The sequence below is a fragment of the Gavialis gangeticus genome, unplaced genomic scaffold (assembly GCF_001723915.1).
Source record: "Gavialis gangeticus isolate Ggan-Ray unplaced genomic scaffold, GavGan_comp1, whole genome shotgun sequence".
Classification (NCBI taxonomy): domain Eukaryota; kingdom Metazoa; phylum Chordata; order Crocodylia; family Gavialidae; genus Gavialis; species Gavialis gangeticus.
In genome coordinates this window covers 19,934,480-19,951,225 of record NW_017729024.1, presented here as the reverse complement: position 1 = coordinate 19,951,225, position 16,746 = coordinate 19,934,480, and the positions used below count along the sequence as shown (strand labels likewise).

Below are 16,746 nucleotides of genomic sequence, written 5' to 3'. Positions count from 1 at the left end.
GCCAGATATCTGAAAATCCCGGATTTCTGAAATCCAGGTGGTGGCTGCTCACAGAGTGGGGAGGGGATGGGTTAGCAGCGGGCGATCCCTGAGCAGCCATGTGCAGCATGGGGTGGTTAATGGTAGCAGCAGTTGCCTCATGCAAGCTTTCCCCTCCACATCCAGGGGCAGTGGGTGGCAGCCGGTACTGGAACAGCCACTCCAATGCCGAATTTCTGAGACTAGCGGATTTGTGAGATCCAGATTCATGAAGTTTTACTGTACTGTTACAGTTTTCCAATTTATACTCCTATCTACCACAAATGTTAACCACAATCTTTCTGTATTAGAAGTTATTGCTTCCCCTGTGATCCATGTGGATCCAAAACTTAAAAATGTCTGTGGCTGTGCACCTTGCTTGAATATATTCACCTGGTCTAGTTTAAAAATTACTTGTATCACTACAGGACATAGGGAATTATGAAACAAAATGGGATCAATTGGACCAGCCTACAGTGAGGTGGGTGAATAACTGACTTAGAGACCGGTCCCAAAGAGCTGTAATCGATGGAACGGCGTCATCTTGGAAGGCTGTCTCCAGTAGTGTCCCACAGGGATCGCTGCTTGGACCCATGCTTTTTAACATATATATTAATAATTTGGATGAGGGGTGGAATGCTCTATGATTAAGTTTGCAGATAATATCGCTGTGGGGAAATGCAGGCACAACAGAGGATAGGACAAGGATCCAGGATGACCTTAATAGACTGGTTCTATTGGCTGAATGGAGTCAGATGAGGTTCAACAGGGAAAAATGCAGGGTCCTTCATCTGGCTAGGAAGAACCTTTGCCACAACTATAGGATAGGTGGTAGCCCACTGGCTGGCACAGCATCTGAACAGGACCCGGGGGTCACAATCAACCAGAAGATGAATATGAGCCAACAGCATGATGAAGTTGCCAGCAGGGCAAATAGAACTCTGACGTGCATCAGCTGATGTGTTGCCAACAGATCCAGGGAGGTGCTTCTCCCTCTCTACTCAGCGGTGGTGAGGTTACAATTGTGTCCAGCTTTGGGCACCGCACTTCAAGAAGGATGTGGATAATCCCGAGAGGGTGCAGAGAAGGGCCACCCACATGATTAGGGGCCTGGAGGATAGGCCTATGAGGAGAGACTTTGGGAACCAGGCTTGTTCACTCTGAGTAAGAGGAGGCTGAGAAGTGACATAATAGCCACCTACAAGTATGTCAAGGGGGAGCACCAAGATCTGGAGGAGCAACTCTTCAGGAAAGCACCCCTTGGGAGGATGAGGACGAATGGTCACAAACTAATAGAGGGGAGATTTAGGTTGGACGTAAGGAAGAACTTCTCCATAAGGGTAACTAGAACCTGGAACATACACCTAGCAGAGGTGGTGCGGTCACCATCCTTGGAGGTGTTCAAGAGGAGGTTGAGTAAGCACCTTGTTGAGCTAGTTTGAGCTCATTAACATCCTGCCTATGGCAGGGGACCAGACTTTATCTTGCAGGTCCCTTCTGGTCCATTGATTCTATGATACTCCTGTTTATATGCTAACATACATAGTAAAGCTTTATTTTGTATACTACCACTCACAAAGTTTCCAGAAGCATTTAAAAGTTTAAATAATTTAAGAAGATCTAAATAATAATAGAGTAATACAATAATTACAGCTATTCATCTTAATGCTAGTGAAATGCGTGCCATAGGAGCACATTGAGAGGTTTGCATTTTAAACAAGGAGAAAAATTTTATGCATCCAACTTAAAGCCCAAGTGAATGTAATCAGTCAGTTAGGGGAATAGAATCTTCCCTTATACCTGTAGGTTGGGCATGGGGTATTGCTGCAGCCTAGATGTGGCTCCTACTTGCATTCATTCAAGCATGCTATAATTTTTCTGTTCATTTTCTCTCCTGATTTCTATTTACCATTGTGTGTTTTGTGGTAGTACAGATGTACTCATTCACACTTTCTGAATTTTAGCATGGCACATGAAGTAGAGCTCATCTTGGGTTTTATAACCATTGGATTCATGCCATTCTCAGACCAGATATAGGTTATGTTCTAGGACTCCCTTGTTCATTCTGCCTGATACCATTGTGGAACTTGACTTCATGTCACACAAAGGATAGCAAAACCCCAAATAAGAGCAATCTTTCTGCACACATCAGAATTGCAGTGATTTCATTGCATTTTGGCTCTCCCAAGCTAGGAAGAAGATTATGGGGTTTCATCTTAAGTTGTTTTCCATAATAATCTTCTATGATTCTGAACTGCCACTAGACCCACACATAAGCACAGCACACAATAATCTCTATTTTACAAAGGGGAAGCATTAGGAAATGGTATATTTTGTTAAGATCTATTAACTTATTAGCACATAAATTACCTAATAGCCTGAATAACCCTTTACCACCTTATTCTCTCATTAATTCCATCTTTTGTAGCAATCCCTTCTTAGCATCCAGTGAATTAAGTTGTGGCTTCCTAAAGCTTATGCATCTCTCATATAGTTAGCTTTTAATGTGCAAATCTACTTTGTTGTCTGCCTGACAGCAGGCTCACATCACTAACTACCTCTCTGTACTTGTAGCAGTTGATATGTCAGCTTTACAATGTGTACTAAGAACCACTTTCCTTTTCAGTGTATATAAGATGGTTTTTCAGGGTAAGTTGGATGATTTACTTCATAAATTTTAATAATCTCTTTTGTACTGAAACTTGTGCCTGTTAACAAAATGGTAACATTGCTCACCCTTGTTTATAGTAAAGAAAAAAAAAAGAATAAGGAGTAGTAACACTGCTGAAGTCAACTGACCCCTCAGTTAATGATGGCAGTAAAATCTTGGAGGGAAGGTGAGCAGAATGAAAAAATACTTTGACATTAAAAATCATTCCCAGTTGTACCACATACATGTTTCTTGAGGACTAAACAATATATTTGCTTGATATTCCTGTGCTTCTCAGCCAGAACTCATGATTTCACACACATGAATGTAATTCATAGTTTCGTAGATTCATAGATGTTGGGGTCACAAGGGATTGTCTCCTTCTGCACCCATAGGATTGCTCCCTTGAGGAATGACCACCCTTCTTGGACCCCCATTTCACCAATGAACTTGAGCTTTAATGCCTCACTAACTAATCTCCTGAGCACACTGAAGTTAGCCTTTCTGAAGTCTAGCACTTCACCCCTGCTGGTTAGTTTACCCACCTTTTACCAGGTAGTGAATTCAATCAAAGAATGGTCACTATCCCCTAGGTTTCGTAGTTTCATAGTTAGTAGGGTCGGAAGGGACCTGAGCAAATCATCAAGTCTGACCCCCTGCCATGGCAGGAAAGAGTACTGGGGTCAAATGACCCCAGCAAGGTGTTTGTCTTACCGACAACTTGTACCTGCCGATTCCCCACCAGGTCATCCCCTGTAGCTAACATCAAGTCCAGCAAGGCATTTCCTCTAGTGGGATCGTATACCTCCTGCATTAAGTGGAGGTCCTGTATGCAGATTAAGAACCTATGTGGGTGGTTAGATTTGGGCAGCAGAAATAGGTATGCATTTGAAGATGTGTTACGGTGTTTCATAGTTTGCATTTCAAAATATATATACTACAATGTTTCAATTACCAGTTCTAGCTTTAAAGTTAATTCATTGCTTTGGCTTAAAAGCATGCTTCAGCGTAATATAATCTATAAGCCAGCCTTCTTCTCATCATGAAATAACCTTGTGTGCAATCCAAGTTATAAATATTATTCCAATTTATTATTAGGAATTAGAAATATTATTCTTAAGGAGAAATTGCTGCTTATTTTGTTAATTGTTCAAAATGAACTCACTAGGTGAATAGTTCTGTTTTGCTTTGAGAGATCATAGAAAAACGTTTTCTTTAAACATGACAGTCTAAAATGTCTATAGCAAAACTGCATTCAATTACAGGGACTAAAGTTCTCTGTCAACCTGGAATTTACATGTAAATGTACTATGCTAGTAATGCACGTAAACCATATTCACATCACTTTTACAAGATTCAATTGGACTTCGGTGTAAAGCAAATAAAATTACCCCTATAGCATCAGCAATGTTGAGTATGAGCCTAAATTTACTGTTTGCTTCTATACGTTATGCAGATGTAAACACAGAGAGACATTATTTATGTGGCATCCAAGTGTGTTAGCTTAATTACCAAACACACAGAAAAAACTACAGTCCTCACTCCATAGCAGTACTGGATATAAGAGACAGCAAGCAACATGAGACAGGAATAGAAGCAAGGGAGAACAAGAGTTACAGTAATAAAATTAAATTGATTCATTTGATGTCTAGACAGGTCACAATTTATGCATATTGACAAGCAAAGGAAATAATTTTACCAGCTAAAGTTTGGATGAACTGTATGTGGTTAATATGAGCATTAGGCAAACTGTTTTAAATATCAATTCAGTAAACAGTAAATTGTGTATATTTGTTTATAGATGTTTTATTATTAGAGTTAATAACTATCATTTTCACTAATGATTAAGGTAGGGTACATAGGCATGTGAACTATGTAACTAGCATGTTTTCAAGATTTAGTGCACATAAGACCTCACCTTTTATGTACGCTATACTGAGTGGACTAATGCCTAAAATGAGAGCCGAGGTTTTACCTCAGCCATTTTAGCACAAGTTATCAAACATAAGGGTTGCTGCCTTGGGCATAGCTGCCTCCCACCCCCATACTCTTCCAGGTCAACGTAGAGGAGGGAGGCAGGGAGCGGGGCAAGGACCAGTCTTCCTTTGAGGCAACCAGAGCTCTGGGTGGGATCTGGCCACAGGAGAACACTCCCCATCCTATCCAGCTCGTGATTTGTCAGGTAAAGAGGGGAAGCATTTTTCTGGGGCTCTGGGAGGGTTCCAGCCCCAGGGGCACTCCCATGCAGTCCTCTGGTTTGGCCCAAAAGAGTACACAGAGAGAGGACTATTCTTCTGCAGTGGGAACCAGGAGGGTTCCTGCTATGGGATAATGGATCCTCGTGAGTCAGCTGGTTTGTGGACTGGAAAGGGGCCATTCTCCTGGGACTTTGTGGAAACTGCTGCTTTTCAGCAGCTGCCAATTACCTATTGACAGCTTTCCCCCTTTCCAGGCAAGTTGCTGATCAAGGGGCTCTCTTAAAAGCAGGGGTGACCTAGGGTACAATTTTCTAGTGTCACCTGGCTGGCGAGCTCAGCTGTGTAGCTTTCTAGCCAGAGGGCTGGGACATGTACACTCTAATTCCCAAGTGGTCTTTCTAGAAATGAATGCCTCTCCATGGCCCCAGTCACTTCTTTGTTGCATTTCAGCTGAAAAATCAATCTATTTTGGATGTCAGTATCTTAAAAATTCCAGATGGTTGAAGTTTCTAAATTTAAAAATATGCATGCTAAATGAAAGTGTACAGGAACATTTTGAAAGCCTGGAAGAAAACATAGACACAACTACTGTGTGTATGTATTAGTGGTACCGAACTTTTGCAGGCCATTGGGCAACACTGCTGAGCAAGAGATGCTAGGGGCAACATTGTAATTTCCTCTCTTGCTCTCTTTTTTCACTTTTTAATTTTTAATGTTTCAACCTTTTAATTTCAAGTGGCTGGAAGCAGCATTGGAGGACATGCCACCAGTGAGTTATGGGATGGTGATCACTACTTTTTGTATATTAAAATTTATAGAAGAGAATCTCGGTGGGTGGATCATGCTACTTCAAAAATCAGTAATCACAGTTGAGGGAGGAATTTTTTTTTTTATATCCATCATAAAATGTTACAGTGCATTAATTCAATTTTTATTAGACCAACTGCGAAATTGCAAAACAAAAATATTTTTTTCTGCGAACTTTCAGGCTCGCACGCCCATCATCAGGCTCAGGGAAAGTTAAAGATGGTAAAAAGTCCCCATATGTAAGAAATCGTACATATGGGGACTTTTTACCATCTTTAACTTTCCCTGAGCCTGATGGCAGGCGTGTGAGTCAAAAAATTTGCAGAAAAATGTACTTTATTTTGCAATGTCTTAGTTGGTTTAATAAAAGGTATCACCTCTGAACCAAGAATTCTAGATTTTTGCATTTCTTTTAATCTCAGCAGGGCTAACTGGACCTTGTTGTGCATCCACAGGTGCGTCTCAAGTAGAGCCAGGGAGGTAATCCTCCCCCTCTATGTGACACTGGTCAGGCCACAGCTGGAGTATTGTGTCCAGTTCTGTGCACCCCATTTCAGGAGGGATGTGGACAACATTGAAAGGGTCCAGAGGAGGGCCACCCGCATGATCCGGGGACAACAGGGCAGACCCTACAATGAAAGACTGCGGGACCTAAACCTGTTCAGCCTTCACAAGAGAAGGCTGAGGGGGGACCTGGTGACTATCTATAAACTCACTAGGGGGGACCAGAAGGGTTTGGGGGGGACACTGTTTCCCCTAGCGCCCCCTGGCATGACAAGGAATAATGGACACAAATTATTGGAGAGTAGGTTTAGATTAGACATCCACAAGAACTACTTCACAGTTAGGGCGGCTAGGATCTGGAACCAACTTCCAAGGGAAGTGGTGCTGGCTCCTACCCTGGGAATCTTTAAGAAGAGGCTTGATGCCTACCTGGCTGGACTCATTTGAGTCCAGTTTTTCTCCCGCCCAGGCGGGGGGTCGGACTTGAGAATCTACAAGGTCCCTTCCGACCCTACTTCTATGATTGTATGATTCAGAGCAACACGACTACCAAATACATCCCTAATTCACTTTGGAATTTAATTGATCTACTAATATATGTTTACTGAGTTAAGGCTGATACCTGTAGTTTCTGGACCACTAGTGGGAAAGAAAGCTTCAGCTGAAGCACAGGCTGACAAATGTCAACAATGAAGCATAAGAGTTGTGATGTTATACAGGCATGTTACTGCTTTGATGAAGGAAATTGGAAATTCTGTTAATGAATTCGCTTTCCTGTTACCAACAAATCTAAATCTCCAGCTCAGTTTGAAGCTATCACTGCTTCTGCATCTCAAGGGATAGAATAGTTTAAGTACCAGGAGAATTGTCAGGAAACTAAGTCAATATATTGGATTGCGGGGATGGCAGATTGGCATGGTGCCTTCAATATGCTAGTTCACTTCACCTTGATGAACAGTTATCTAGAGATCTGGATTAGTTTGTTAGTTAGGGACAATACCTTGGGGCACACAGCCAAAGTCTCCCTGGCTGTCAGTCAGTCCTCATTTCTTGTATCATGACATCAAGAAGATCCATTGGCCCTAAGGATTTTTACATGGGAGTGATCTGGGAAAAGTATCAAATCATAGATCTGGAAAAGCATGATTGATGAATACCTCTGCTCAGTCGCATTCCTGAGTCTCCTTAGTGTCTAACTGACAGCACTTCCCCAACACTGGAGGTTTTTTACTCATGAACACATCGGGAACAGGATAACACCAAAGCAAAACTCTCTACTGGTCTTTGCACACCAAAATCTTATAGGCACTGCTACTTTCCAGATATTAAGATGTTCTTTCTTGACTCCTTTAGCTTCTCTAAAGAGCTGTCCCTTACCAATAATTTCAGTAATTTCTATAGTCTGCTTGTGAGTTAGGTGTGTGGAGATGATCCTTTTTTTAGAGACAGAATGCATGGGACATAGACAAAATCTAAAGCTAGAAAGCAAACATGTGGCAGAAACAGGATGGGAAATCATATATTCTTGCTTCTGGTCCTGTCTGCACTCCTTTGTTGGTAACTGCCATTTCCTTTTCTGTCCATTTAGGTCATCATAATGGTCATTACTGTGGTTTCTGAGCATGTTATCAGCATAGTTCCTGATACACAAAGGTGTAATTTTATTTTAAAGTTGTTTCTTTGGGCATCTTGTCAATTTTTGTTCTCTTTCCTTATATTTTGGCAGGTACAGAAAGAAGGGATTCCCTTTTAAACAGCCCAGACATGGTTGATATAGCTCCAAGCAGAAAGCGGAGACAAAGGGCTCTAACGACTGCTGGAACAGGACTGAAAATGGCTACACATGAGACAGATCTGCAAGTAAACAAAAAGTAAGAAAGGGTTTAAAGTTTATGCAAGTCATGTTATTTTATTTCTCTCTCTATGAATGAAAAAAGTTCTCATTTTTAATTGCATTTTATGGTACAGTAGTAGAAGCTTGCAAAAATGCCCGAGTTCCATTTTGTACCATCATTAGCACCCATTGGTAATATTTTACACCCATAAAATGATGAGACAAAATTAAGGTAAGAAAAAATGAGGCCTTAATCTTGATTTATCTGTAAAAATGTAGAGTATTTTTCTTTAAATGGTTTCCGCTGGTTCCAACAAATAGTGTAATACCTAAAATTGAGTATGCTAGTTGCTCTATAATATGCAAGAAAAAAAGAAAGTTCTTGAAACGAAGATAAATTAAAATGGGAACATAAACTCACATAAGAGAAAAGAATAGCATTACGAGTATATTTATAATGTTGCGTCTTCAGTAGGGATATGTAAACTAGTTCAGATAAGAACCCACTAAAACTTGTTTTTGTTTATTTGTTTTAAATCAAGAATCCTACAAATAAGTTTAAACTTTTTTATTCTAATATGCTTGCCCTTTTTGGCTCCTCTTTCTATGACTTCTCTTGTTCTTTACCAGAAAATGTCTTTCATTTGAATTTTCTAATTCTGTTTTTTATCCACTCAACTGGCAGATAGCAGTTAAAGAGTCATTTCTGGGGCTTCTCATTTAGGTTGAGGTTTCATCTGTTTATCATATAATATCACTTGCAAGTCTCAAACTCTTTTCTAGAGCTAGGAGAAAACAGACATGTCTAGTGGTGATTCTGAAGCAAAACATAGTTTTAATTGTCAGTAGTATCCTATTATACCAACTGGTTTAGCCTTCGTGCCGATCTTCCTTTGACATAGTGATGCACAGTTAAAGAACCATGCCTCGAGATACTGTTTCTAAATGTGGAATTGTTTCCTTTAATATTGTTACTGACTCATGGAAACATTTTCGCATAGTCTTAGGGGTATGAAATTATATATGGGAATTCCCTTAGGGGGTTTGAAAATGATTGGTGCTGTTTGCTTCAAAAAATGATATTTTTTCAAGTTCTGTAGTAAATGAATTTTGAAAATATTAATTTTGCCCTTTTGTCTGTGATATCCAATAAATAATGAGCTGTCTAAGTAGACAGGGGAACAAGTAGACTATAAAGACATTTGCTGTGATTAGAGAGATTTGCTGTTTTAAATCAGCAAGAAAATAACCTAATTTGATGTATTGTTATGCTGGATGCCAATTAGCATGTTTAAGTTTAAAATCCAATTTTATATCTAAAATATATTATTACTTTTAATGGTCATCAAGAATGAACCCAAATTCTGCCTCTCTGCTCTTTTAAATTCCTGAACACTGGGTTGGATAATTCTGGTGTTTGGCTATATACAATCATGATAGCAAAAGTCAGAATTACATTGAAACAGACTAGCCTGAAACATCCCACCCTGTTGCTAGGTATAGATATTCTTGGGGGAAAATGAGTGGTTCTAGTCACAGCTGATTGAATATAAAGATACACAGAGTGATGCTCTGGAAGAAAGAGGATCTGCAGTTTGAACCTAGCTGTCCTCTGGGGAGGAATGTTAGCAACCAAAACCTGACGTTTCTTAAGTTATTTTATTCTTTTCTGTTTTCTTTAAATTAAACCAAATCCCAAAAAGAAAAAGACAGTCCCTTTTCTTGGTTGGTTGGTGGGTTAGTTGGTTGGTGGGTTTTTGTTTTTTGGTGGGGGGTTGGTGTGGGGGAAGGGGGATGATTCCAAGACATATCTCTATAGCAAGTTAGAAGAGATGCAAGGTTTTTAACTTCTGTTAATCTGAATGATTCGGGTTTCTGATATGACAAGTAATCTTCCAACTCATACTCTATCACCTTTACTCTGTAGTATATATGTACTGCAATGTGCACTACATATCTGTAGCTGTCATTGAAGACTGTCCAGAAGCTGCAGATGGTGCAGAATACAGCAGCATTTCTTCTCACAGTGATAGGTTGCCAGAGGTATGCAACTCCAATGCTTCAGAATTTGCACCAGCTCTCAATAGCTTGTTGGGTGATTTTTGGGTCACCCTGTCAGACAGGATGCAAAGCATCCAGGGGGCAAGAGGAGGGCCCACAACTGACATAGATCAAGTGAGGGAACACCTTGAGAGGCTCGACATCCATAAGTCTACAGGCCCAAACAGAATGTACCAGAGAGTCCTGAAGGAGCTGGCAGACATCATAGCACGCCCTATGACTAAGATATCTGAGAACTCATGGTGCTTGGGAGAGGTACCAGAAGGCTGTAAAAAAGGCCATTGTGGTCCCAATCTTCAAGAAAGGAAGGAAAGACGATCCAATGAATTACACACCAATCCCTGGAAAGATCCTGGAGAAAATCATCAAAGGTTCCATCAGCAACAGACTAATGGAAGGCGAGTTTCTGAGTGCCAGCCAGCATGGCTTTGTTGCTGGAAGGTCTAGCCTAACCAGCCTTGTCTCCTTCTATGATCAGGTGATACATTGCCTGGACAAGGGAAATGAGGTTGCTGTCATATATCTGGATTTCAAGAATGCCTTTGACAAGGTCTCCCATGATGTCCTCATGGTTAAGCTGGGGAACTGTGGCCTCAACCATCTCAGGGTCCAATGGCTGGGGAACTGGCTCCAGGTTTGGACCCAAAGAGTATTAATTGATGGAAGCAAATCAATATGGCACAAGGTGACCAGCGGTGTCCCTTAGGGCTCAGTGCTTGGGCCAGTACTCTTAAACATCTTCATTAATGATCTGGATATGGACATCAGATGTGGACTGGCATAGTTTCCCCAATAAATTATGGGGGAAGGTAGTCTCACTGGAGGACAGACTGGGGATACAGGCCAATCTGTACAGGCTCACAAGGACCAAAACCTGATGGGAGGAAAAACAAGCATCATATTCATAGGCTCAGCAGTGCTGTGCTCACTAGCATCATGGCCAAAAAAGACTTAGGGTTCTTGATTGACCACAAGATGTTGCTCTTAGTTGACTTCAGGTATTGCAATGGAACATAAGGGAGAAGAAGAAAGTCCCTCAGGTACCCAGGGGCCAGACCATTTCGGAGATTTCATAGATTTTCATAGACAATAGGGGCTGGAAGGGACCTCACAAGATCATCGAGTCCAGCCCCCCTGCCATAGGCAGGAAGTATGCTGGACCCAAAGATTATGCTCCTGCTTTACTCAGCCTTAGTGAGGCCACAGCTGGAGTACTGCATACAGTTTTGGGCTCCCCACTTCAGGAGGGATGTGGATAAGCTTGAGAGAGTCCAAAGGAGAGCCACTCACATGATCAAAGGCCAAGAGAACAAGCCTTACAAGGAGAGGCTGAGGGACTTGGGATGCAGTACTCCAGCTGTGGTCTCACCAGTGCTAAGTAGAGCAGAAGAAACACCTCCTTGACTTTGCTGGAGATGCATTGATTGATGCATGCCAGAGTATTATTTGCCCTACTGGCTACAGCATCACACTGCCAGCTCATATTCATACTGTGGTCTGTTATTACTTCCGGGTCCCTTTCATTTGTGGTGCTAGTCAGTTTGGTGCCACCACGCCTATAGGTGTGCTGGGGGTTGGTTTTCCCGAGGTAGAGCACTTTACATTTCTCGACGTTCAACTTCATCAGATTCCAATCTGCCCAACTTGCTAGCCTGTCTAGGTCCACCTGTAACTGTAGCCTGTCTTCAAACGTGACCATGCTCCCCCATAGCTTGGTATCATCTGAGAAGCTGGCCAGCGAGATCTTTACCCCCACATCCAGATTGTTAATAAAGATGTTTAAAAAGTTCTTAATAAAGATGTTAATAAAGATGTAAAAATGTACTGGACTGAGCACCAACCCCTGTGAGATACTACTGCCCACTTCTTGCCAGGATGACATAGATTCGTTCACTGCCACTCTCTGGGTCCTATCCTGCAGCCAGAGTCTCACCCACCTGACTGTCTCAGAGTTAAGCCTACAGTCCTCCAATTTTCTTGTGAGGACATCGTGGAATACTAGATCAGAGGCCTTTTGGAAGTCTAGGTATACAATGTCAACCCATTCTCTTGTGTCCAGGTGGTCAGTTACCTGGCCATAGAAGGACATGAGGTTGGTAAGGCAAGACCTGCCTGCAACGAAGCCATGCTGGCTGTCATTCAGAATCTTAACTTCTGCAAGCTTATCACACATAAACTCCTTGATGAACTTTTCTAAGATTTTCCCTAGGATGGAAGTTAGGCTGATTGGCTTGTAGTTACCTGGGCCCTCCCTCCTGCCCTTTTTGTGGATGGGCACAACACTGGTCCCCTTTCAGTCCTCAGGGACTTCTCCAGAGCGCCACGAGTTGTGGAGGATGTTTATCAGGGATTCTGCAATGACTTCAGCCAGCTTTTTCAGCACTCTGGGATGAAGATCATCCAGTCGTGCTGACTTGTATATGTCTAATTTTATTAATGGGTCATACACAAATTCTACAACAATAGTAGGAAGGCGATTATTCCTACTGTGCTTGTCCTCTACTCTACCTGGTGTGGTTTTCCCCTTAGTCTGGTGAAAGGCTGAGGCAAAGTAGTCATTCAGAAGTTCAGCTTTCTCCTGGATGCTGGAAACCGGCTCTCCTGAGTTGTTGAGTAGTGGCCTCACACTTCCATTTGTTTTCCTCCTGTTCCCTATATACCTAAAGAAGGACTTCTTGTTGTCCTTAATTTTCATTGCTAATCTAAGTTCAGTCACTGCTTTAGCCTGTCTTATCTGTTCCCTGCAAATGCGGGCCATCATGAAATAGTCCTCCTTGGGGCCTGCCCTGAGCTTCCATTGTTTATAAGTCTTTCTTAACAGGACTATGATCTCCTTGTTTAGCCAAGAGGGCTTCCCAGCCCTTCTGTTACCTTTTCTCCACATGGGAATGGACTTCCTTTGTGCTTCAAGGATTGTGTCCTTAAGAAACAACCTCTCTTTGTGAACATCTTTCGCCTTCAGTCCCTGGTCCTGCAGCGTTTGCCTTACTAGTGACCTAAGCTCATTGAAGTTTGCATTTTTGAAGTCCAAGACTTCAGTCCCACTATCTGATTTGTCTGCCTTACGTTGGACAATGAGCATGATGGCTTCATGGTCGCTGTTGCCCAGACTTCCTTCAGTGTTTAAGTTGGTCACAAGGTAATGTCCTTTGGACAGGACCAACTCTAGTAGAGTGTCACATCTGGTTGGCCCATGCACCTCTTGCGTCAGGAAGAGCTCCTCAACACAGGTCAGGAAGGATTGCAACCATTCCAACTAGGCTGAGTGTTCCTCCCAGGAGATGTCTGGATAATTAAAATCACCCATGATGACCATGTCATGTGCACATGCAGCCTCAGTCAATTCTCAGGTGAACTCCAGATCGAGTTCTTCCCCCTGGTCTGGTGGTTTGTAGTATACACCTACAGTTAGGTCTCTCTTGCTGCACACCTTCCGCAACTTTACCCAGAGTGTTGCAAGCTGTCCATTTTTGGAGCCGATGTTGGCCTCCAAGGAGATATATTGCTCTTTCACATAGAAAGCAATGCCTCCACCTTTCTTCCTCACCCAGTCCCTTCTATGCAAGGTGTAGCCCACTATAGTTACACTCCAGTCATGTGAGAAGTCCCACCAGGTCTCTCTAATCCTTACTACATCATAATGCATACTGGAGAGTAGGAGGGCTAGCTCCTCCTGCTTGTTCCCCATGCTCCTGATGTTCGTATATAGGCACCCAAGTGTTCCTCCTGAGGCCCTCGTCTTCCTGTCCTGCTGATGGAGAACTATTCCCTCAGCTCCCACAAGAGTGGCTCTCTCAGTGTCCCTATCTTCTGGGTTTACTTGTATGTTGGTCCCTGGATGTGTTTGAATCTGTGTATCCCCATCCCCTAGCAATATTAGTTTAAAGACCTGTCCAAAAGATCAGCCATCCTGACTACAAACAGGGACTTACCTTGCCTCGTGAGGTGGATGCCATCCCATCCCAGGAGTCCTCTTTCTCTGAAGTGCGCACTGTGGTCAAGGAATCCAAAGCCTTCTCGGTGGCACGAGCATCAGAGTTGCTGGTTCAGTTCCTCGATGCATGCTTCCCTTCTGGGACCATGGCCTACAACAGGGAGCACAGAAGAAAAGACTACCTGGCTCCCAACCTCTTGAGCCCAGCCTCCAGAACCCTATAGTCACTCATGGCCCCATCTGGATTACTCCTGGTTGTGTCATTAGTTCCCACATGGATGAGGAGCATGGGGTAGTAGTCGGAGGACCGGACAAGCCTCGGGATCTCGGATGCAAGCCCCTGGGAGGCACCAGACCTCATGGGTTTGGGGGTCTAGACAGTAGATGGGTCCCTCTGTAGGAGGGAGTCCCCCACCACTACCAACTTTCACCTCCTCTTGGCAGTGGCAGCAAGCTGCTTACCTTCCTCCTCTCCTGCTGTCACCATCGGAGCCTCCACACGTGTGGGGAGGGGAGCATACCTGTTGCGCAGGGCCAAGGGAGGAGCAGCTCTGGCCCTGTGTTCCCTGGAGTGTGAGGTGACTGTCTTCCAGGTTGCTCTGGGTGGATCTTCTTGGTTAGCCATCACGTTGGCTACCATCTCCATCTCTTCTTCTGGGGAGCAGTCTGGCAGTAGCCATCAATGAAGTCTTTGTGGGTCCTGATGGTGAACATGATGTATCTCCTCCTCGAGCTCCTGTACCCAGCCCTCCAGAGACTCCACCAGGGAGCACATCCCACAAGGGGGGGTGTCCTGGTGCTCAGTTGCCAGCAGACATGCCAGGCAGCTCCCCCAGTCCAGGGCCTTGGGCTTTGTATGGGTGAAGGTCTCAGTGATGGTGGGATGCCTGTGGGTACAACGAGTCACCACCATGGCCAAGAGCAATTGTGTGGTAAAAGGCTATGTTACTACCCATGGCCTGGCTTGCAAACTGCTTCCCATGTTTGCAGTCCTGTTCATTGGCTCCCTGGTCACAGGCTCCCTGGTCACCTGGGGTGTCTCCTTTTATACCCTTCTGGGCCTGGGCTGACTCAGCCCCTTTGTTTGGGCTTCTGTCAGGCTCAGGCAGCAATAACACAGCAGTCAACAATCTCACAGCAATCAACAGTCAACAATCAGCACTCACTCAGCAGTCACTCCCAGCTTCTCAGAGGACACACCTCAGACACACAGCTCACCAAACAAACACTCAGCAAAAAAAGTGCTGCCTTACTGCAGAGCTAATAAGTCAACTTCCTAGTAAAGCACATGTGTAGATGCACCCAATCAGTAAGAATTTGTCAAGATTTATATGATCATCTGATTATTCAAAGTAAATACTTCAGGATTTTCCCTAAGATTTTAGAATAATTTGGTGAGAATGTCTTATTGGACTTAACGTGAGTGCCTAAGAAAATGTGATTGATTTCTGATTGATTTCCGTCAGAAATTCAATAATCATCACCCCTCCATCAGGGTGACTCTCTCTTGAATACTCCAGCACCAACATTTCCTTTTTAAACGCAATGGTCACTATCCAGAATGGTACAATACAGACCACCTTATCTGTACAGAACTAGCAATCACCCTAAACCCACCAACAAACCTGTAATATACAGCCAAGCCCTTTGATACCCCCAAATTTGCTCCACCTCCCTCCGCGGGGCTCAGCGCCCAGCGACTTCCAGCTCTGGGAAACTGAGACCAATGCGGGGAAGCGGAATGTAGTGCAAGGGCTGCACTCCGCCTCCCTCCACTGGGCTTAGCTTCCAGCGTGGGTCTCAGGCGGCTGTGGCAGTGGCAGCCTCCTGCCCACATCCCCACAAGGGCTGTGCCAGACTCCTCTTGGGGTGTAGGTCCCCGATCTGCTTGTAATCACAGGAGGCTGCTCCACTTCCAGTTTCATGCTTCCCCATTATAGCCTATGGGAGAAATGAAACAGTGTTGAAACAACAAAACCATTTCAACAAAACGAAACAGAACAGTTCTTTTGAAACAAAACACTGTTCCGTTGAAACACAGAAGTTGAAGTGAAACGTAGCTGTTTTCCACAGCCCTAATAGACTGCACTTTTAAAAGAGCCACCCAGATACCACGTGAAGAATTACTGCAGTACAGAAAGAAAATCCCCATGAATTGCACACCATTAATTATGACATACCATCCCTCCCTAGAATCTATATGGAAAATCCTCAAACAATTTTAACCTGTACTACCAGAAGACTCAATTCTTAAAGAGATCTTCCCAGAACCACCAATGCTTGTCAACCTCATCGCCAGAAGCAAAGTTCCTGTGGCCCAAAACACATTGACTGGATCCAAACTATGTCATGACAAGAAATGTAAAACCTGCCAATATATCTCTACCACCCCCACAATAACTACACCACGAAACAGAATCATCAACATTCTTGGATCTTATACCTGCATCTCCAGGAATGTACTATATCTTATCCAGCGCCCTAAATACCCTGATGGAAAATATATAGGAGAAACCAAACAGCAACTGTGTACCAGAATGAATGCACACCAAAAATCTATCAATGATAAGAATATCCAATTACCTGTCAGGGTACATTTCTCACAAGACAACCACTTTGTCTCCAGTCTCTCAGTTTTAATCCTCAAAGGGAATTTACAAAACATCTTTAGCAGATAAGCCTACAAATGTCACTTCATCAACCTACTTTATACAAAAAACCATGGACTATATATACATAT

The 16,746-nt window shown here is 43.2% G+C and overlaps 1 protein-coding gene across 1 annotated transcript in view; it reads left to right on the top strand.

Annotated features, from left to right (window-relative positions):
• The window catches only part of XRCC4 (X-ray repair cross complementing 4), a 436,070-nt gene that overhangs the window by 297,949 nt on the left and 121,375 nt on the right, over nucleotides 1–16,746 (top strand). The window contains exon 7 of the mRNA XM_019516927.1: nucleotides 7,904–8,048. Within this exon, the coding sequence (XP_019372472.1) occupies nucleotides 7,904–8,048 (145 nt within the window). The remainder of the gene's footprint in view (nucleotides 1–7,903; nucleotides 8,049–16,746) is intronic.